General features: G+C 43.6%; 1 protein-coding gene, 1 long non-coding RNA gene and 1 pseudogene across 5 annotated transcripts; all 3 read right to left on the reverse strand.

The window, feature by feature from the left end:
* On the reverse strand, positions 9465-12920 carry LOC8056958 (annotated as a pseudogene).
* LOC110436656 lies at positions 14013-17145 on the reverse strand. Of its 4 annotated transcripts, none has more exons than XR_002454478.1 (3): positions 15323-17132; positions 14970-15176; positions 14013-14378 (listed from the first exon to the last, which is right to left on the reverse strand). It is a non-coding gene; the product is annotated as an uncharacterized LOC110436656 (long non-coding RNA). The 4 variants fall into 4 exon arrangements; XR_002454479.1 differs by lacking the exon at positions 14013-14378 and having other exon boundaries at positions 14829-15176; positions 15323-15432; positions 15720-17145; XR_002454477.1 differs by lacking the exon at positions 14013-14378 and having other exon boundaries at positions 14829-15176; positions 15323-15851; positions 16638-17142.
* LOC8080242 (NAC domain-containing protein 73) lies at positions 17332-20852 on the reverse strand. The gene is made up of 6 exons (XM_002447363.2): positions 20713-20852; positions 20126-20204; positions 19837-20023; positions 18633-19161; positions 17953-18078; positions 17332-17770 (listed from the first exon to the last, which is right to left on the reverse strand). Coding segments are annotated over exons 1-5 (807 nt in total). The 5' UTR covers positions 20715-20852; the 3' UTR covers positions 17332-17770; positions 17953-18068.

The raw sequence follows: 21543 nt of genomic DNA on the forward strand, positions 1-21543 counted from the left end.
GACGAAGGTCCCGAGCGAACTTAGCATTGATACAGATTGTATGGTGAGTCATGTGTGCAGGAACCGACCTAGCGCGGAGGATCACGGGAGAAGAAGGGCACATCCTTCGTCTCTTGCGCGATGAAGGACGTGTTGAACCCGACCAGGGATGAGCTGAGGAACCGTCAGGAGGCAGACGGAGATCCCTTGGCGGTTGCACGGCGGAGGATCTATGAGCCTTGGCGAAGGTTCGAGTTGTGGCAAGACCAGGACTCCAACGTGGTGGTGTGTGAAGAGCCTGCAGTACAAAATTACTCAAGTAGCCCTATGAGTTGTAGACTGCAATGACGGAATATGCTAGAATATCCCGCCACCGTCATGGGGTTTTTTCTAATGGATCTCGGTCGGAGTCCGCGCCCTATATAAGTGGGTTGTAAATGCTTTTGCAAGAGTTAGTTGAAATCAATTATTGGTACAGTGCTGATCCTAGGGTTTCGAGTCAGAATGTTGTAAACTCAATCCACTCGCGGCAATGAGCGGGTGGACCCGACTGGTTACACCGATTGGAGGCGCTGCAACTTCTTCCAACAGCTATTACTCCATATCCCTCCCTAGATACGTTGTTGTAGATTTTAGTTTGTGCCATAGCAAAATCCATTCCGAGTTTGTTGCTTCAGTAGGGAAGGTCTCAAGGCAAAAGGCTTTATGAGCCTAGTGCTTTGGTTATCAATGGTGGCATCCATGGATGTCACTTCCCTTCTTGAAGGCACTAATACAAGTAGACTAATCTTGTCCACGCCTAGCACATCCCTGTGTTGTCCCGTCCCATCTCATTATTGGTCTGACTACCCTCCCACCACTTTGCTTTTGCACACACTATTTGTTGTTGGGCGTTCCCCATCAATGAATTGCTCTATCATCCTCTAGATCACTTGAGTGCTTCATCTCATCATATGTTGGGTTGTGGGAACCTTGATCTCCTCCCCTATAGATCTCCCCATTCTCCTCCATATCGTACTCTTCCTTTGGGACTTCCTTCCCCAATGGTACGGTGCATGTTGATGTCAGTTGGACCCTAGATGCTTTGACAGGCGATGCAACTCATGGTTGTCACTTGTTTGTTTTGACTCAATGCCCTACAACTACACTGTTGTTATCTGTCGTTGGACATGACTCATTTTAGCTGCTAGTGGACAAGAGGTCTTTATAATTTTTCATTGGTGGTGGCAAAGGTTAGGATTGTGGTACCCGCACTAGCTCTAGATGTAGGTTGAACATATAGGTGAACCATGTTGTTGTATTACTTTTGTTTTTGTTGGTGTTGTAATCCTCCTCTCTCCAACCATGTCATGTACTTTTGTAACCTTCAAGCATGGTCCCTGTAATAGGTGCTTTGCATCCTCCATTCTCGGCCTCGCAGGTACCAATGGAAGATTATTTAGGTGGAGTTATCACACCTCTTGTGACTTAAAAAAACTTGAAGTGCTAGCTTAACAAAAGAAACTCGTAGAACACAGAACTTGTTAATTAGGAATTATAAATGGTAAGCAGGATGGGAGTTTAAAATGGCAAGAATTATAAATGGTAAGTGGGAAGAGAGTTTATATATATATCTTTGTATGTGGTTGTAACAATCCACTTCCAAAACTCTTATATGTCCTAGCTCTGCACGTGGAACGGGCCTACATACGCGTAGCACCTCTTTTACACGTTCATCCTCGTTTCGTGTAAAAGAGTTAACCTAGAGGTGCTACGTTTGGAACAATAAGACTTATAAGTTGGCTGGCCTTTACCCTCTTAAACTTCTAAGGTAATCCTAAACTCACCAACAACAACTTCACATGTGCCACTTGGGCTACATGGGCCAACTACACAACTATATATTACATGCTATTAATGGGTTGAGGTATTACAGTGGTGATAAACTAAACTAGCGATGCATTTTCTTATTAACTGGATTAATTTCCTATAGATAAGCTATTAATATATTAGATCCTCACTACCCAACCTGAATTACCTCAGAGTGATAGGAATTTGAGGGCCAAAACAAAACCACCAAGGAAAATATTGTTTTCTTGGCGGTGCTAGTGAACTCTCAAGTAAACCTATGTTCCTTAGAAGTTGAAATCAACTGCCAAGGAATATGGGTGTTTCCTTGGCAGTTTCCAATCACCTCCAAGGAAATGACATATTTCTTGAGTGCTATTCTTTTCCTCCAACAAAATTATCATTTGCTTAAGTGTTGTTATAAACCATCAAGAAAATTATCAAGAAATTATACTTTTTCTTGACTGTTGTTGCAAAACCTCTAAAGAAGTTGCCTGTTTTCTTAGGTTTTGCTTTTAAACTGTATGGCAAATTAAATCATATTCTCTTTTTTATATGTATTCCTCTAGAGTATCACAATTACCGAGGAGCTTAGCACCAACGGTTCTAAACATATCGCTACTGGCGTTAGCCACCACCACTAGTGTGACACTAGTGTGAAAGGCCAGTGGAAATCACAAATATTACTAACGGTTACTTAAGATGCACCAGTGTTAATATATTTGTACTGGCGGTTCATTTAAGTCAACCACCAGTACTGATTGTATGTACAAGCTGTTCACATAAGGCATCTGCTAGTGTATATATCTTTGTAATACCCGTGTTTTTGCATCATGAGGAAAAACCACTAAAATTTTGAACCATTTAAGATTTTACAACAAATTAAAATCCTGACCATTTATTTTCCTACAAACCCTTTTTAAAAATATTTTCCAAAACCTTGCATTTAAAATTTCACCATATGCATTTGTGCCTAAGATGATTGTTGAATGCTTGCTTTATTGTTTGAATTGCTTGCTTGTATGATTGCATGTGTGTTGCCCAATAATTTATTTTAGCATCAAACGATCCTCCTTCACATTTCCCTTTTCATTCTCCACCAAATACTCCTCCTTGACCTCCGCACAAAATTTACCAAGCTCCCAGACTTCAAATCTCCCTTGAATTTCAATTGCATACATGTGCCTTAGTTTATTTATAAAAAATACAAGGGAATTTCATAAACAGAAAATGACCATGGGTTCATTCTCCCTTGCCTCCCTCTTTGGCCTTTGCCGCGGCCCACCCCTCCTCCCTTCTTCTCTGCACCAGGCCAGCTCACGACAAGTTTCCCCTTGTCCCCTCTCTTGTTTGGGCTGGCCCACTCACACACCCCAATAGCATAGTAGCACCCCTTCTCTCCTTCCCTCTCACCAACACCATGACCCTACATGTCACCTCCTTCTTCCCTAACGTGGGCACTTTGCCGCATTCACTGCCAATGCTAACCTCGTATCCACCTAAAGATGTGATCGAGGACATTGTGGACCCTGGTTGTCACACTCCTCTTTCTAGTCATCAAGTGAGTACTATGGCTAAGTCAACATGTTCATCAACTCACCGAGCCACAGCTAGGGCCGTGCTCTGGGGCAACTCACCGCTAGCCAAGAGACAGACGTGAGAGCGCATTATGAACCACCACCTCAGTACAAAACTCATGTGCAAAGAGAAGATATGGCGCATGCATGAATAATAGAGGGCGCCAGAGAAATATCTCACTAGCGACATGACTTCTCGCCACCTATAGATAGGCCTCTCCCCGTGCACCTCTGCTTCAACCCTCATCGCCACAAGCTCCGCCTAGGTCTAGAACACATCATCTCCCTCCACTCATCCCTCCTCCTTCTTCCTTCCGAGACCTAGGTCATTCTTCCCTAACTTGGTTCACCGTGTTCACCATGAGAGAAAGCATCGAGCTCCCATTCCCAGCAAGCCATATTTCGATTGGAGTATCTAGCAAGCTCTTAGGCACCTCCACTTCCTCTACCACTTCTAGCCTCCTCCTACCCTTTCGCAACACTCTATCACTACAAGCCACCCACTGTGTGTCACCACCACTGCTACTAGCCACTACCAAAGTAGAACCAAGCCAAGCCACCCTCCCTGTACTCACCCACTCTCTTATCCTGACCACCCGCCAACCATCCTTGTGCACTAAAAACCCTCAAAGGGGCATCGGGTCAGCACTGCATCGCTACTGCAGCCTCAGTAAGATGCCGCCACCACCTCAAGCACTACCACCACCACCAATTACCCTAGGCATTGTAGGATCACTTCCAAAGCACTGTCCACTATGTAGGGTCAAGCTTCAACCATTGTTGCCGCCAGTGTAACTATCTCTGATGAACTCTGTTGCGCTGCCCCATCCCACCGTTGAGCTGATGTCATCGTCACTTCGCTGCCTCCTTTCTGACTCTCTTCCTTCTTCTATCGATGGGCTTGAGCCAAATGGGAGGAGAAGGTGACATCGATGTGGTGACCCCATGTGACAACCACCATGATCTTCTCCCCTTCCTTCTTGGACTCGGTGCACATAGACTCAGAGAGAGCAAGTGGTCTACAGAATAGTGGAAGACTCAGTGCATAGCACACTAGGAGTAACTGCGCCACATAATGCTAGACCCATGCCTCTGTAAGGTCCAAGTGGCTAGAGGAGGAGTGAATATATAGCCTATTTAAAATTCTACAAGCTCAACTAAGCATGTGTGTTAGAAAAACAAATGGCGAAGCAATTCTAGCACTAGCATAACTAAGTTGTGCAAACCACCTACACAAATCTAGTACAAGGCTAAACACTAAAGCAAACCAAGGCAATACCTAGCTCTACTCCTTAACCTGTAAACAAAGCTATACAAGCTAAACAACTAGCTAGGTAAGCAAGTAAGTAAAGGAGTGAGTGAGGATTCTTATATCTATGTTGATGAGTAGATGTATAACCAAGAATCAATCACAATTGCACCCACAAGATGAAATCTACGGCAAGATATGACACATGATTTTTTACCGAGATTCACTTGCTTCCTGGTAAGCTAGTCCTCGTTGTAGCAAGACACCCACTTGATGAATCACGAGCTAAATGACAATCCAAAGTCAAACCCTCAGCGGGTGCCACACATCCACTCACAAGATAGAGATCCTCCAAGCCACGAGCAATCCACTAGAGTAGCCAATTGTGATCTTCCACGAGGAAGGCTCAAGAAACCCCTCACAAATCACTTGGTGAAGCTTGAAATAATCTCCAATCACGAGCTCAATACCACCACTGCTCTAAGTTGTCTAGGGTGTTAGGAAACACCCTAGAGTAACAAGAAATCTACAACCAACTCAAGGATCAAGTGGCACTAGATGATACTTTTAATGCACTGCACTTGAATCTCACTTAATCTCACTAGGATGAGCAATCAAGCAAGGAGATTAGTAGAGAGGAAGTTCTCTAGCTCAAAATATGCCTCAAGTATTCAGATTGGCAAGAGAGGACTCCCCAAACCTGGCTGTCTTCTATTTATAACATTCCACTCATGGGCTAGCCGTTAGGAGCAAAAACAAGAGTGTCAGACGCTTTGACGCTTGCCCGTCAGACACAGCCTCGTGTCTGACGCTTGTCTACCTCACGTGATAGATTTCTACCATATGTCACTCTTTGAATGGGACACGTTAACGAATAGCTGCAACATGCGTTGGACGTGTTAGACACCCTGCATTGGATGTGCCACTACACACCGAATGCTACTCAGTAAGGATCAGAAACCCTAGTGCACCCACCTAACACATCTGATGCTAGGGGTATTGGACGTGACCCAGTGTTAGACACTCACTCTCCGCTTGAGCTCGCCACTGTGCCCACGAGTATCGAATGCTCCGACGTGCAAGACTATTTGCACCTAACTATATATATGCTGAACTCGTTGGACGTGGGCTCAATGTCCGATGCTGCCTAATTGCGCCTAACACTCGCATGACTTTATTGAAACTTTCCTCTGGTGTAATGGAAAATAGGCAACATTTTCACAAAAGCGCCAAATCTCGCCTCGCAAGCTCGGCGGGAGGGAGAGAGGATCCCAAACCCCTATCTACCCCTTAAACTTCACCTGCTTTGCAAATATGCTAACACCACCAAGTGTACACTACCATGTGCATGTGTGTTAGCATTTTCATAAACATTTTCTTCAGAGGAGTTATGTCAGCAATCTACTAGATCCTAATGCATACACTCAAGACGTTGACTTAATAGCACTTGATTCAAGAGATACCATGATTTCCCCTCTTGATAGTTGGTTATCTATCCTAAATCCGGCCTATGGTTATACATTTGTCTTGATCACTTTACTCGTTGTCCATCACCAAATGCTTGATCACTATGATCTTCATTTCCATGTTCAAGCTCCATCTCTTTGTGATCATGTGGCCACCACTCTATGCCACTTTGTTTCTTCATCATTTGTGTTGCTATGCTTAACTCAAATCACTTTAACATAATGGCATTAGCAACTTCGTGTCATTAATTACCAAAACCAAACTTGGGCTTTCAGCGTCAGCTAATGCACCCGAGGAGAAAATGTTGTGTACACATGGAGAGTGCACATAGGAGAGTGAAAAAACACTTTCCATTCATAGAAAAATTCCCATTTTTTGAGTAAACTAGGTGATTATACCCAAGCATTTACATCTCATTTTCATTAATCCAATTTCTAGAAAAAATTCCCAAACCTATATTCCACATATGAATTCCTTATTAAATCTTTGATAAATCATATCTTTTCATCCTAGCTCCAAATTAATTGATCCCACCACCAAAATTCCTCTAAAATCAAGCTCTACTTGTTCATACTATCCATTCTATTATTTGGTGCCCATTTAAATTGTAGTTTGATTGCTTTTTTAATTTAATTAAATACTAATAATAGTAGTAGCCACCACCGTAGTAGTACTTAACCCTATATATTCGCGTATGTGCATGTACCATGACTCATACTCAAATATATCTGTACACAATCACCTAAAATGAATAGACATCTATACATACAAGGATATGCCCGATACCCGGGGTATACGCCTATGTATGGCTAACCCTAGCAACCTAATTACTCAATTCTACTTAATCATCAGTATATACATATGCAAATGTGTAATGCCACTAACCCTAGCCATAACCTAGGCACCTAAACAACCCTAGGCACATACATATGCATGTGCATATGTGTCACTAACCTGGTGCACCCGTAGGAATCAGTTGGTCTAGTTATGATGACTTGGTCAGACTTTCTCTTTCAGGTTCACATAATAGTGAACTTAATCATGTGGTCTACCTTCTGTCTTTACATTATTTCAGTAATGAAAGGCGTATATACTTGTAGGAACGTTGACTGGCTTTGAGGAGTGCTAACAACTCTGCAATTACTTTTGTATGTATCCATACGGCAATATAAATACATATGCTGTAATGAATCTGGAATGAAAAGAGTGGATAGCACTGGAAACAGTGGTCCAATACCTAGTGCGAAAGCATAAAAACACTTGTTATTACATTGTTGCTTCCTAGAAATTCCATTCCTTTGTTTCAGTTTAGCTGGTCCATATTTTGTGTGTGCAATGAGCCAATTAACAGTATCAGATGAGCTAAGTTTTTGTTCCAGCACATACATAGATTGAGAAGATTTTTTATCTATTCCAACATCTAATGTAATTTCAGCATGAAGTATGTTTCTGTTTAGTTTATTTGTCAATTTTTGTTCCAGTTCTAGATGAGTTAGTTTTGGTTCAGATTTAATACTTATAGCTTTTGCTGATTGTTTTTCAAGAATCTGATAGCCCTATTGAAAAAACCCTCTACTCTACCCCATGCAAGAACTACACCATGTAATTTGCTAGAAATATAATGAAATGTGTTCATAGACACCTTGGAAGATGGATTCACAATAATTTGAATGCCTTCCTGAAGATCTAACTGAAAAGTGTGCTCTCTAAAATGGAGAAGTAACTAGCATGACAATCAAGGAAATCTAGCCGTCAAAACAATGGAAAAGCTACAAATTTAAAGGAGTGGATGCTTGTTACTAATGTTAAAGCAAGAAGGTCATGCGCATTCTTCAAATATAAGACTTCTCTGAGCATTTTGGTGAAAAATGGCCACGACATATGAGGGGGGAGAGATGGGGAAAGGTGTCACCTGGATGAGTGTGCTTGGTAGAAGGAAGGAGCATGTGGGATTTTGTACCGTGCAACTAATGCCGCGGGTTCAAGCCCAAAACCAGTAGTGGTAAGTATATCACCACCGGTCGAAGCTACCAGCCAACAATGATAGTCTCAGCATAAAAAACTCGATATGCGGGGGGTAAGACAGCCCCCGGGCATTGCATTAAGAAGAAGGGCTTCTCACGCAGGTCGAGAAAACCCCCGACTGTCCCGCCCATACACAGCGGCACCGTAGCCCATGTGAGAACGACCATGACTGGGACCGGGCCTTCTTAGACCTGTGCTTTGGCATTGGGATAGACGAGGGGATCTTTTTAACCTTAACCAGGGGATTTTTTTAACCTTAGCCTGAAAATTCGCTCCCACGGGAAGTCGAACCCATGACCTAAGGAGTGCCGCCAGGTTCCTCTAACCAACTGGACTAGAGGCCCTTTGGCTGATAGTCTTAGCATCACTGTTGTTGTTTAGACCCCCTGCTCCCCCTCTAAAAAAAATTATTTTCAGATTTTCAAGTTATGAACTGGTAGTGGATGGTTATCATCACTATCCATTCAAGAGCAATTGGCGGTGAAGATCAGTTGTGCATTAGTGATAAAAGTGTGTTCAACACAATGTAGCATAAAAGTGTATTCAGCACAATGTAACATGAAAGTGTTCAGCACAATGTAGCATAAAAGTGTACTCAGCACAATGTAGCATAAAAGTGTGTTCAACACAATGTAGCAAAAAAGTGTGTGTTCAACACAATGTAGCATAAACAAATTAATAATGTTTTTGCAAATGCCAATGCGCCTCCCCAACATCTTCACTTCTGTGCTGGCCGCGCTCTGACTGGATCTTTCTCCTCTTCCTTGTGCCAGTTGGATAGGCCTTGGATGTCTTGTGGAAGAAATGCTTGCTGAGGCCACCTCTTGTCGCACCTAGACATCAACAATTAGCTAGGTATAAGCACAAGGGTTTGAGCAGACATGATATAGAACAAATCCTGACACATATGTTTATACTGTTGTTATACTGCAGATATAAGTGGCATGCTTCAAATATATTTAAAAAATTTAAATAATCGAATTCTGAAAATAATAAGTATACTACCCAGAGAAACACCATAGAACAAGCATGTTTACACACATAAATACATGGCAATTGAATGGTAGGAATGAACCATATATTGATGTAAGGGGTTATACACCATATACTCAGACCAATTGGGTTATACACCAATTGAATGGTAGCATGGAACCATAGCAAGGAACCAACGGTGAAACAGACTGGGTGGTGTGATGAAAGGGTTATTTTATGACTAGTAGCTTGTTTAAATAGTGTGCAAGTGTATAGAACACAAACATATTCAAAAGCATCGTCCCAAGCTAACCAATACATTGCTACTCTAGTTTGTTCAATATAATGCTAGTGGCTTAATAAAAGTCCTAATCCAAAACGAAGGCAAAAACAAGCAAAATTACCTCCTGAAACATCTTGGCAGGTGCAAACTTGCACTGGCCGTGACTGTGAGCATGCCGCCTCTGCACTTGGTGCTGCTGCATTTGCACCATGGTGATAGTAGCTGTAGTGACTGCTGCAGCACCAGAGATAGGGAGGATATTTGGTGTTGCCTCTGAGGTTACCTCTACCTTTTCATCGTTATGTTCTATCATTGTCGTATCAGGACAATGATAGAAGACCTAATTGGACAGGACCAGCTCCCCATCCTCCTCCTCGTTCATGCCGAGGCGGTATTGGTGTATAACCCAATTGGTCTTCTCTCACTCCACATGCTTCACATTGTGCAATACCAGAATCTTTATGAACCCCTTCTGCTTACAGCCCACATTCACCGGACGCGTATTGCCGGTCCGGTGCCAATGCGCTTCCCCAACATCTTCACTGCTGCACTGGCCATGCTCTGACATGATCTTTCTCCTCGTCCTTGTGCTAGTTGGATAGGCTTTTGTTGTCCTGTGGAAGAAATGCCTGCTATGGCCATCTCTTGTCACACCTAAGGATGATCAATTAGCTAGGTATAAGCAGAAGGGTGTGAGGAGTCATGATATAGAACAAGTCCTGACACATGTTTATATACTGTTGTAATATTGCATATAAAGTGACTTGCTTCCAATATACTCAGCATATTTCACCACTATACATAATCTAATTCAGAAAACAATAAGTATACTACTCAGAGAAAGGCCGTAGAACAAGGATGTTTACTTGCATATTTCACCACTATTCATAGCAAACGAAAGGTAGTCTGCCGGAACCATATGTAGGAATATCTATGCCTCAAAACTTGAGAAGCATCTTCCAATATTATCGTGAGAGGTGGAATAAATGTGTGTTCAGCACAATGTAGCATAAACAAATTAATAATGCATGTTTTTGCAAATTAAAATCCAATGGATGATGTGTGCAGGTAGAGAATACCAAATCATAGAAAGATGCTAGATGCAGATGGGTAGTAGTATGAAATTATGTGTACATATATGTCACATTACAGAGATCCAGGTTTTTATTGATGTCAACAGTAAAGTAAACTTGATTAGTTATGTCACAGATCATATATACTCCTAAACTAGTAGTTGATACATAATTGTGACAGCATATATACATGATGGTGTGCGAGTGTGTGTGTGTGTGTGTGTGTGTGTGTGTGTGTGTGTGTGTGTGTGTGTGTGTGTGTGTGTGTGTGTGTGTGTGTGTGTGTGTGTGTGTGTGTGTGTGTGTGTGTGTGTGTGTGTGTGTGTGTGTGTGTGTGTGTGTGTGTGTCGATCTCACCAGGGAGATTCTTAGGATAGGTGTAGCAAATGCCAATGTCTCCTTCAATGGTTGGTATGAAGTGATTTATGAGAGCGTGTGCTCTGGAGCCTCCTTGTTCCTTCACCAACACCATGGACTCTAGGTGCTCTATGAGCTCCGGCCTGGTCCGATGGAGCAAACTTGACACCGGCTGGAAATCCTGCGAAGTTCTTGTGTTACAGTCACATGATTTCAAAACTCATGAGAAATTCAGAAGAAAGGTTAATTAATTTAGCATACCAGATAGTTGCAGTTAGGGCAGGTGAGAGGGAAACGCTCACGTCGGTGCCGTTGCTGCCGATCATGGTGCCTGAATCTCCCCGGAACAAGAAAGGATTGATGAGGAGATGATTGAAGTAAGAACTTACAGGTAAAAACAACATGCTCAGAAAAGAAAAAAAACATCGCACATCGAGCACAACAACCTATAGCACTCCAAAAACGAACTACTATATGCTCTAGGGCTCAAAAGACGTAAATACAACTTGTTATCTGATTTCTATTTTGATGTTTGAACACACAGATTGTCCCAGCTCTATGGAGAGATCGAGCATCATTTACCACTGCAAGGAGCCTATAAAGGGGTGAAATAAATCAAGCATTCATATTATTCATACAGTGGAGATCAGATAGACAAGGAACCAGGCAATAAACTGAAAACCGGCAGACCCGATAGAATAGATCACGGATAAGGCCACATGGTGGGGAAAACGGGGATCGAGCACATGCTCCGATCGGTGAGTCCTCATGCTCCGATCGGTGTGCTTGACGGCCGGAGTGAGGGGATCGAGCGAGGAGCTAGTGAGGTCAGAGAACACCAGCCAAAGCAAGCAGCTGTTTCTCTAGTGGCCGGGAAAGATGATACGTATCAGGTGTGAAAGGGAAGGATCTGGTGTGGCCGCTTCTCTCCTCTCTGATGGGAGGGGACTGGTGTCGCCAACGCCCCAACTGGTGGGCCCGAGCAGCAGTGACATAAGCATGATCGTGGGGCCCAACTGCTGCATACCTAAGTTTTGAACAAAATGCTTAAATATTTTGCCAAGACCTTATCATGTGTGCGTGGCACACGGCGGGTTAGCGAGCTGCGAGCCATGTGTGGGGGTGGCGTGTGGCCTTCACACGCATGGGCCGTGTAGGGAGCGGTAGAGGACTAGATGCACCAGTGGACGTGCAAGTGGCGAGCCATGCCGAGGGGGCGGCGCACACCCGAACATCAGGAAGGTGGCTCAACCTTAATTCAATGATCAAGGGAAGCCAGTCAACTACTGAAGTGCAGCCATGCATGTCACTCTGACATCCTACATGAAGTGGATGACATGACAAGGCAGAGCAACTTCATCCTCCTCATTCCTTGTGTAGCTTCTGGTAGTTGTTAAACAACCTATCCTCGAGATCACGACACACCGCCAGCCTACCCAGTCAACATCTCCACTTCATACGCCCGAAATGGGAGTTCGGGGCAAGAAGCATCAATGAGCCCGTCGCTTGAGGCCACGGGGATACCGACAAGGTGGCTGCACTATCTCTTGCCCTCCTGCTCACAAGCCTCTGTCTTGCTTCAGTTGCTGAGAGAAGCATCGCCAATCTCCGGTCAACATAGTTGACCCCTAGTGGGCCGCATCCCTCCTCAAAGCCATTAACACCTATCAAGAAGCACTCCCTCTAGCAGACTCAGCTTCTCAGAAGTCTAAAACCTCAAAAAGTGACTCAAAGTTACGGTCAAGGATACCTCAAAAGGGAAGAAAGCCCCTATGTATAGGCCCAAAGGCAAACTGTGCAACTCGTGACCCCCAAGCTGCCTAACAAGAGAAAGGAGGCCACAACTATCATTAGATGCCTAGGAGTGGTTGGGAAAACCGAGATCCTCCAAAAGACAGAGTTGGTACAGCTCGATGAGACAGCTCATGAACTCCCCGGACACGATGCCCTGACACGACAGGTCTTGACAAAATGTATGCCTACTCAGTCATTAAGGCATCCCGACGAGACAGCACACAATAGCCACCTAACACATTGAACGCTTGAACCAACGGTGTTCTGAGCTCCAAGCTCAGGGCTATCGCGATCTCAGGTGCATGCACAAAACACATTTGAAAATCAGCATCGCCACGATCACTCCAATATTACGAAGACGCTCGGGGCTACTATCAGGGTCAATATACCAGGGTATCTAAAAGGCACGAATGCAAGGCCACTTGTGCAGCCCAGCTAGCCAAAGCCTAGCAACTATGACCCATTTAAAGCCAGGCCCCAAACCAAACACGAAGACACGTGGCCTACCGCAACCTCTTCCTTCTCCTTCCACCGCGTGCCTTGCAATCATGCTCGACCTCTCCTCCGTCTTGACCCTTAGGCAAAGACAAGAAGAGGTTGGGCACCATTGAGTATGCCTGCCCTAACATAGACAGGTGCGCTCTGCTCGCATGCCAGCCCTTCTAAGCTTATGTTGCAAGAAGTAAGCAGTTTGTAGAGGCAGCTACCAAGTTGGCCTTAGAAATGAGATTTGTAAGGCAACTAGTAAGAACGGCCACCGGTGGGACAAACCACCTGAAGGTGCATCAATCTGACCCCTTCGTTCTCCATCCAATCCAATCCACACTTAAGTCCTTGCTACCACCGAAATCCTATATTCCTTGGACCGAGCTGCCGTGTTGCCATACCCCCTATATGCGCAGCCACCGGGAACATGGGGATGCGATGGCAGGGACATATCAGCAACTGTTTCGTAGGGAGTGGACGGAAGGGGGCCTCGAAGCAGGAGCGAGAAGCTGTCACGGATGCAGTGTGGGGTTGTGTTCGCGGGTAGGAAGGCGGCATGGGCATTGGGGGCAGTAGTGCATGGAAATGGGGCTAGCACGTGGCAAGATGGATGGCGAGCCTTTGAGGCTATCCAAGATCGGACAATGAACGCCATGGGATAACGTGCTACTAAATTTATAGTCATTTACGCGATCTCTTAGAGCTGTTTTTTCTAATATTAGTTACATTTAGCTTTACAAAATGATTTGGCTGGCCGCTATGGTTTTACAGCAAAAACTCTTTGCTTCCTGAGTGATTAGATGTTAGTTGTGATGGTGCTGGGGATTTGAGTAGCCTGAATTCCAGTCCACATGCCTCACCAGCGATGTCAGCGTGCACGATGAGTGAGTCGGGAAAGAGTGAGTGGGGAGAGGCATGGGAAAGGAGAGGAAACTGATGTATTCCTTAAATTAAATTATCCGGCAAAGAAGTCCTTTGTCGGGTGCCCGATAAAAAGATCCCGGCAAAGCGTTTTGCACCCGGCAAATCGTCGGTTTCCTGTAGTGACTCTGTTACGACTCCATAATTAACTCTCTAAGAGTCCAACTGAACCAGGAAATTATCTAAATCCGAGTTTAACAAACCGATGCAGAGACACCCATGATCTCGAGCTGCAAAGACGTATGTGTCGTTCAGCCACTCTGCTCATGCGTTGGGTCCTCTGGTTCTGCATGGTTTCTCCTGTTCCGCCCTGCAAACTTCTTGTCGCACCTTGACAGTAGAAGCTATAATCATCTACACCGGCCAACCTGCATAAAAAATGAATGGCACGAATAACATCATTACATTTCCTTCAAAAATTCTTATGTGTGCTTGAAGGAACTAGTAAATGACCAGTGGAAATAATACAAACTAAAACATTCCCTTCTGAATATCTGAAGAAATAGCAGGTGACACTACAACACGTCTCATTATAGGAGGCGTTTACAAATGCCTTCAAAAGAGGTCAAAACGCCATCAAAGACTTTTTAAGGCATTTTTAAAATGCCATCTAAAACAGGGAAGTAAAAGGTCTTTTGAGGCATTTTTCAAAATGCCTTTTAATATCAGCATTTAAAGGCATTTTCTGACTGCCTAAAATACTATTTAGAGGCGTTCTGTACAACGCCTTCAAACATTAATGGAGGCATCATTATAAATGCCTCCAAAATCAAGCTATTCATATGGAACTGCTAGCAATATAGAATCGACACAATCCATTCGAGATTGAAGTAATAAAAGCACTATATACTCCAAATATTTTAATCTTGCAGACATACATAGTTACATTTCTAACCAGATTGCATTGCTCTCTTTAAGAGAGATAAAAAGCTAGACATGTTCACATCACAGTTACATACATATGCGAGCTCCTGTCCTCACTTGGCAATTGTTCCCACTTGAAACCAAACATGTCCCAATGAGTGAAGGTTGAGTGGTGTGCTAATGTATTACTATGCCTTGGAGGTCATGGGGATCACCACAGTGTTACGCTACAGACCCCATCCGAGGACAAGCTGCGCAAACATCTTGCCGTGCTTCCCAGCCAGGCTCTGCAAATTGTATTGCTGCCACAATGCCAAGTTAGCTGATCACATTGGCACAAAAACTGATGATATTGCAAAGTATCCAAACAAAATGTACTCCTATTTGTTAAACAAAATGATGGTTGACAGTCTAGAGGGTTGTAATGGAGATTTGAAATGACAACCACCTTGATGACTAGTGCGCAGCTGTGAGTGCGTGAGATTCCTTCATCTATTAGCTGCAAAGACACATATTTTTGTTCATTTTTGGCAGTAGAGCCATCCAAGGAGGTATGCGCTGCGAGGGGTTGATAGTATTATTATTGCTGTAAAAAAGTGACTTCACCAGCATGAAAAGTAAATCGCCAAGCATGGAAAAAGTTGCAGCAAGAAAATTTTAGTGTAAGTTTATTATACTCCAATTCAGGATATTTCGAAACTACACTACGCTTTGAGCACCTCCTAGTACAAAAGGAAATGTTGTCAATGCAATGAATATAATACAAAGGGAAGATTCCCAATACTAAATATTTCAAATGTCAAACTGGTGCTAACAAAACAGAGAAAATTGGTGGTTTGGTTTACCTGATTCCAATGCTGCGCACCAGTCCCATGGAAACAAGCCATTGCATAACATGTTGTTTCTAATGAAATAGAGGAATCAATGTCTACCACGCCATGATCACCAATTGAGGTCATGGCATCTTTACCACTAATCTGAGCAAATTAAGTAAGGCATCAACAGCACTAAACCCAGCAACCATCCATATATAGGAAGATAGCTAGTACTAGTATGTGTATAATAATATATATAATACTACACTACTCCTGTAGTAATCAAATAATGTAATGAAAATATTGTGGAGACACTCAGCTTCAAGGACAAACATATATAGTCACTCCAATTGAGGTCACAGTCAACGAAAATGTTGTAGAGACAAACATCTCTGAGGTTACTGAATTTAGGGGAGGGATGCTGTGTAGGCAGTCATGAGCGAGCGAGCGAGGGAGATGAGCCCATCACCAGGACCAGGAGAGTGTGCTGGCCTATAACAAGCAAGTGTTTATTTGATTCTAAGGATGGACTAGTGCTCGATCATTTTCTACTTTCAGAGTGTAGCTATCCCCTTCCTTTCTACTGTGTTGGTTTCCTTTCAGAGTGTAGCTACTAGATATCTAACCAAGGACTATTCCATGACCGATGGTCTATTAGCAAAAATCAGGCATTGATAGTACCAGATATCTACGAAATCTATTAGCAAACATCAGGACACTACAACTTCGATTCATATTTGGATATTCCATGACTGCAAAAGAAATTTCAATTATGTAGTACATTACAGTGCACACTATCTAATCACTGGAGATATTGGAGATAATCTAGCGCGGCACTTTCTATAAGCATTTTCACAAACAGGTGGTGAGCATGAGACATTAGCATTCATATATTCAACAAAGTGAAACAGATTAAGTGCAAAAACGGAACTTGATGTAGTTCCTGACCTGCGCATGAGCCAGGGGGATGAGGAGCCTTAGTAGTCATAGTAGTAAAGGCACGGTGACCTCGGCGAAGGGCGATGGCGGCAATTGATAACGGAGGCGCGATGGTGGTACACTGGTACTGATGGGATGGTGTAGTGGAGAACCTCGTTGTCGGCGAGCTCGCGAGAACTCGTGGCCGCCTCAGGCCGAGATGTAGTGGAGGACGTCCTCCTTGGCGAGCTCACGAACCCAACAATCTCGCTGCCCTGCCTCCTAGCAGCTGTGTCGTCCCTCCCCGCGCCGCCCGACGTAGCTGTGCTGCCTCCTCGTCGCAGTCGCGCCATCCCTTCTCGCGCCGCCCGATGCAGCCACGCCACCTCTGTGCAGCCGCGCCATCCTCACGGCGACGCTGGACGCAGCCGCGTCGCGAAACCCTATCTCAACAGGTGAAGGGGGAGGATAACGGAGTGAAGCTTTTTTGCGACACATACGGGGAGGATACGGGTCGTCCGAGGCTCTGAGCTGGAGCTGGGCCTGGGCCGAGAGGGATTGATGTAGGGTCTCCAGCATTTGTTTTCTCAAAAATTAAAAAAAATGAATATACGTGGCTGTTTGCGCACGTACAACATTACGTAATGGACTAGTAGGAGTTGTCATTTTCAAACAGAGCTATATGCACGTACATCAAAGGCGTTCTGTACAAAAACGCCTCAAAAGGTTGTAAGTAACTAAGGCATTTTTTATAAAACGCCTCAAAAGATTGTAGTTATTTAAGGCGTTTTTTAGTTTGCCTTTAAAAATATACTTTTAAGGGCCTTTTAAGAGAAATGCCTTTATACAACAATAAATTGAGGCACTTCAGAAAAAAATGCCTTTGACCAAATGCCTTCTATAATGGGACATGTTGTAGTGTGATATCTATGCTACCGGAACTTAGTTACTTATAGTAGCAGTACTTCATGACTATAACTATCCTTCTGAAAAATGGTCCAAAATTGTACACTAATGAACACACCTGTACTCAGAGCTAAAGACAAGGTAGTATCTGGTTCCATGTCCACTGATTCCGCATGATAATGTTGTGATGGTATGTCATGATGATTATTGCCATGCACTTGTCCTTGATCACCTGATACTGGGTCACCTACACCAACCTGCAAAAAAATGAATAGCATGGCTAACGTTATGTGCTTAAAGGAACAAGTAAATGACCAGCGGAAATAATATCAACTAAGACATTTCCTATTGAATATATGAAGAATTAGCTGATGATCGTTACTTGCAGTCACAGTATTTTCAGCAAAAGGGTCCAAAATTGTACACTACATGAACTGACCTGTACTGACAAGGTAGTATCTTGTTCCATGTACACTGATTGCTCATGATGTTGCGATGGTATGTGGTGATTATTGCCATGCACTTGTACTCCGTGATCACCTGATACTGGGTCACCTACACCAGCCTGCATAAAAAAATGAATGGTACGGTGCAAATAACTTTATACATTTCCTTGGAAAATTCTTATGTGCTTAAAGGAACTAGATATGATCGGCTAACTAATTATATTATTTCAAATGGAATAAATGTATCATTGTCTGGTCATGGCTTTTGTGATGGGTGGATGCAATTTTATCCATAAGTTGCCTTCCTTTCAAGTAAAATTATAAGTAGTAGTTTGTTTCCAATTTGATTCAGCATGCACGTACGCGACCTCTACAAAGTTGAAGGTTCACCAAAACTATTGATTGTCCTACATGTAATAATAGAACTACTAAAACATATTGGTTTGTCATTTTTTTAATAAATAAAGACAGTGAAACAGACTGGGTGGTGCGATGAAAGGGTTATTTTATGACTAGTAGCTTGTTTAAATAGTGTGCAAGTGTATCAAATACAAACATATTCAAAGCATCGTCCCAAGCTAATAACCAATATATTGTTACTTTTGTTCAATATAATGCTAGAGGCTTAATAAAACTCCTAATCTAGAATGAAGGCAAAAACTAGCAAAATTACCTCGTGAAACATCTTTGTAGGTACAAACTTGCACTGGCTGTGACTTTGAGCATGCCTATGCACTTGGTGCTGCTGCATTTGCACCATGGTGACAGTAGTTGTAGTGACTGCTGCAGCCCAGAGACAGGGAGGATATTTGGTGTTGCCTCTGAGGTTACCTCTACCTTTTCATCGTTTTGTTCTATCATTGTCGTATTAGGACAACGATAAAAGACCTTGGATAGGACCAGCTCCCCATCCTTCTCCTCCTCACTCATGCCGAGGTGGTATTGGTGCATAACCCAGTTGGTCTTCTCTCGCTTCCCATGATTCACATTGTGCAATACCAGGATCTTTTTGAACCCCTTCTGCCTACCGCCCACGATCAACGGACGCGTATTGCCGGTCCGGTGCCAACGCGCCTCCCCAACATCTTCACTGCCGCGCTGGCTGCGCTCTGACATGATCTTTCTCCTCGTCCTTGTGCTAGTTGGATAGGCTTTTGATGTCTTGTGGAAGAAATGCTTGCTTTGGCCGTCTCTTGTCACACCTAGAGATGATCAATTAGCTAGGTATAAGCACAAGGGTATGAAGACATGATATAGAATAAGTCCTGAGACATGTTTATTATACTGTTGTAATGTTGCTGATAAAGTGACATGCTTCCAATATACTCAGCATATTTCAGACTATACATTAAATAATCCAATTTAGAAAACAAAAAGTATACTACTCAGAGAAAGGCCGTAGAACAAGGATGTTTACTCGCATATTTCACCACTATACATAGCAAATGAAAGGTAGCCTAGAACCATATGTAGTATGTGTACCTCGAAACTTGAGAAGCATCTTCCGATATAATCATGAGTGAGTGGTGGAATAAAAGTGTGTTCAGCACAATGTAGCAAAAACAAATTACTAATGCATGTTTTTGCAAATTGAAATCCAATGGATGATGTGTGCAGGTAGAGGATACCAAATCATATAGAAGATGCAGATGGGTCACAGTAGTATGAAATTATGTGTATATATATGTCACATTACAGAGATCCAGGATCATATTGATGTCAACAATAGTTAAACTTGATGAGTTATGTCGCAGATCATATATACTTGAAAACTAGTAGTTGATACTTAATTGTGACAGCATATATATACATGATGAGATGATGTGCGTGTATACATATATATAGTATATATATCTCAAGAGATATTTTGATCTCACCAGGGAGATTCTCAGGATGGGTGTAGCAAATGCCAATGTCTTCTTCAATGGTTGGTATGAAGTGATTTATGAGAGCGTGTGCTCTGGAGCCTCCTCCTTCTTTCGCCAACACCATGGACTCTAGGTGTTCTATGAGCTCCTGGTCTGACGGATTAAACCTGAGACCCGCTGGAAATCCGGCCAAGTTCTTGTAGCAATTGCATGATTTCAAAAACACACCCATATGTAAGAGAATTCAGAAGAAAGAATCAATTGCTGATGCAAACCAGAAATAATTATTTTAGCATACCAGATAATTGCAGTTAGGGCAAGCGAGTGAAGCTCTCGCGTCAGTGCCGTTGCTGCTGATATTGGCGCCTGAATCTCCCCTGAACAAGAAGGATTGATGAGGAGAAGATGTAAGTAAGAATTTACAGGTAAAAACAACATGCTCAGAAAAGAAAAGAAAAACATCGCAGAGCACAACAACCTAGGACTCCAGAAACCAACTACTACACGCTCACGCTCTAGGCCAGAAAAGACGTAAATACAATTTGCGATCTGATTTCTGTTTTGAAGTTCCAACACACAGATTGTTCCAGCATTGCAAAGGAGCCTAGAAAGGGGCGAAACTAAAGCAAGCATTCGTACTCATACAGTGGAGATCGATCGGATAGACAAGAAGGCCAGGCAATAAATTGAAAACGGGCAGATTCGACAGACTAGATCGGTGTGGCTCTGGCTGCTACGACTCAGAGCAGAGCTGCTGCTGCATACACAAATCCTGGACAAGGCCGCACGGTAGGGATCGATCTGAAGGTCGTAGTAAGAGAAACGCACGAGATGGATCGAGAGAGAGAGAAATCGGGGAACTGGAAAAGGAGGAGCTCAGCTCACATGGCGTCGGCGGTGCTCCTCGCGTCGCGATGCAGCAGCTCCGATCGGTGCGGTGGACGAAGGCCGGAGGGAGGGGATCCAGCGAGCGAGGAGTGTGGTCGGAGAACACCACCCAAGCAAAGCAAAGCAAAGCAGCTGTTTCTCCGGTTCGTCACGGTGAAGCGCAGTGAAGGGCTGAAGGCCAAGAGCGCAGAGAGACAAATATCGAGGGCGTGGCGTGTGGGGTACTGTGTGTGAAAGAAAGGATCTCTCGTGCGGCCGCTTTTCTGCTGGCAAGGGACAGCTGTCGCGAACGCCCCAACTGGAACTACTGTACTACATTCAACCCAGGTGGTCAAAAAAGCTGAGCCCGGTCAGACCCACCGCAGAGCCCAATCAAGCCCGCCAGGAGGGAAGGGGCTGGGAGAGGGGCGCGGCTAGAGTTAGAATAGGGAGGGGAGGTGCTAGGAGAATGAGCTAGGGTTTCCCTCACTATAATAAATATATTAGTAGTTAGTACCAAGCCCATATGGGATACGGGGCTCAACCACATTAACACAGGCCTCCATGTCCAGAGGCGGATCTCTTAAAAGGTCTATCTTTAAAAATTAATTCTATAATATAAACAATCTGACCACCTTCGTATATAAAATATCCGCCTCCGTAAATACATTTTATGGTCAATGCTGACTGCTCCAAAAAAACCTTAAGCTTAGGTTTTATATGAGACAATTGGATTTTATGACCGTCTACGTTAATATTTGGGCAGTGTCTCGTGAAATCATTTTTTAGCAGTGTGGCAGGCTCGAGGAGTAGTGGCATAAGCATAAGCGCGGGCCCAACTGCTGCATA

This window comes from Sorghum bicolor, chromosome 6 (assembly GCF_000003195.3).
Source record: "Sorghum bicolor cultivar BTx623 chromosome 6, Sorghum_bicolor_NCBIv3, whole genome shotgun sequence".
Classification (NCBI taxonomy): Eukaryota; Viridiplantae; Streptophyta; class Magnoliopsida; order Poales; family Poaceae; genus Sorghum; species Sorghum bicolor.

Excerpts from the sequence above, each read along its gene's own strand:
- LOC8080242 (XM_002447363.2), bottom strand. Across the intron at positions 20,024-20,125 it reads GCCCTAACTGCAATTATCTG|AACTTGGCCGGATTTCCAGC; the intron begins GTATGCTAAAAT and ends AATTGCTACAAG. Across the intron at positions 19,162-19,836 it reads CCATCCTGAGAATCTCCCTG|GTGTGACAAGAGACGGCCAA; the intron begins GTGAGATCAAAA and ends GATCATCTCTAG.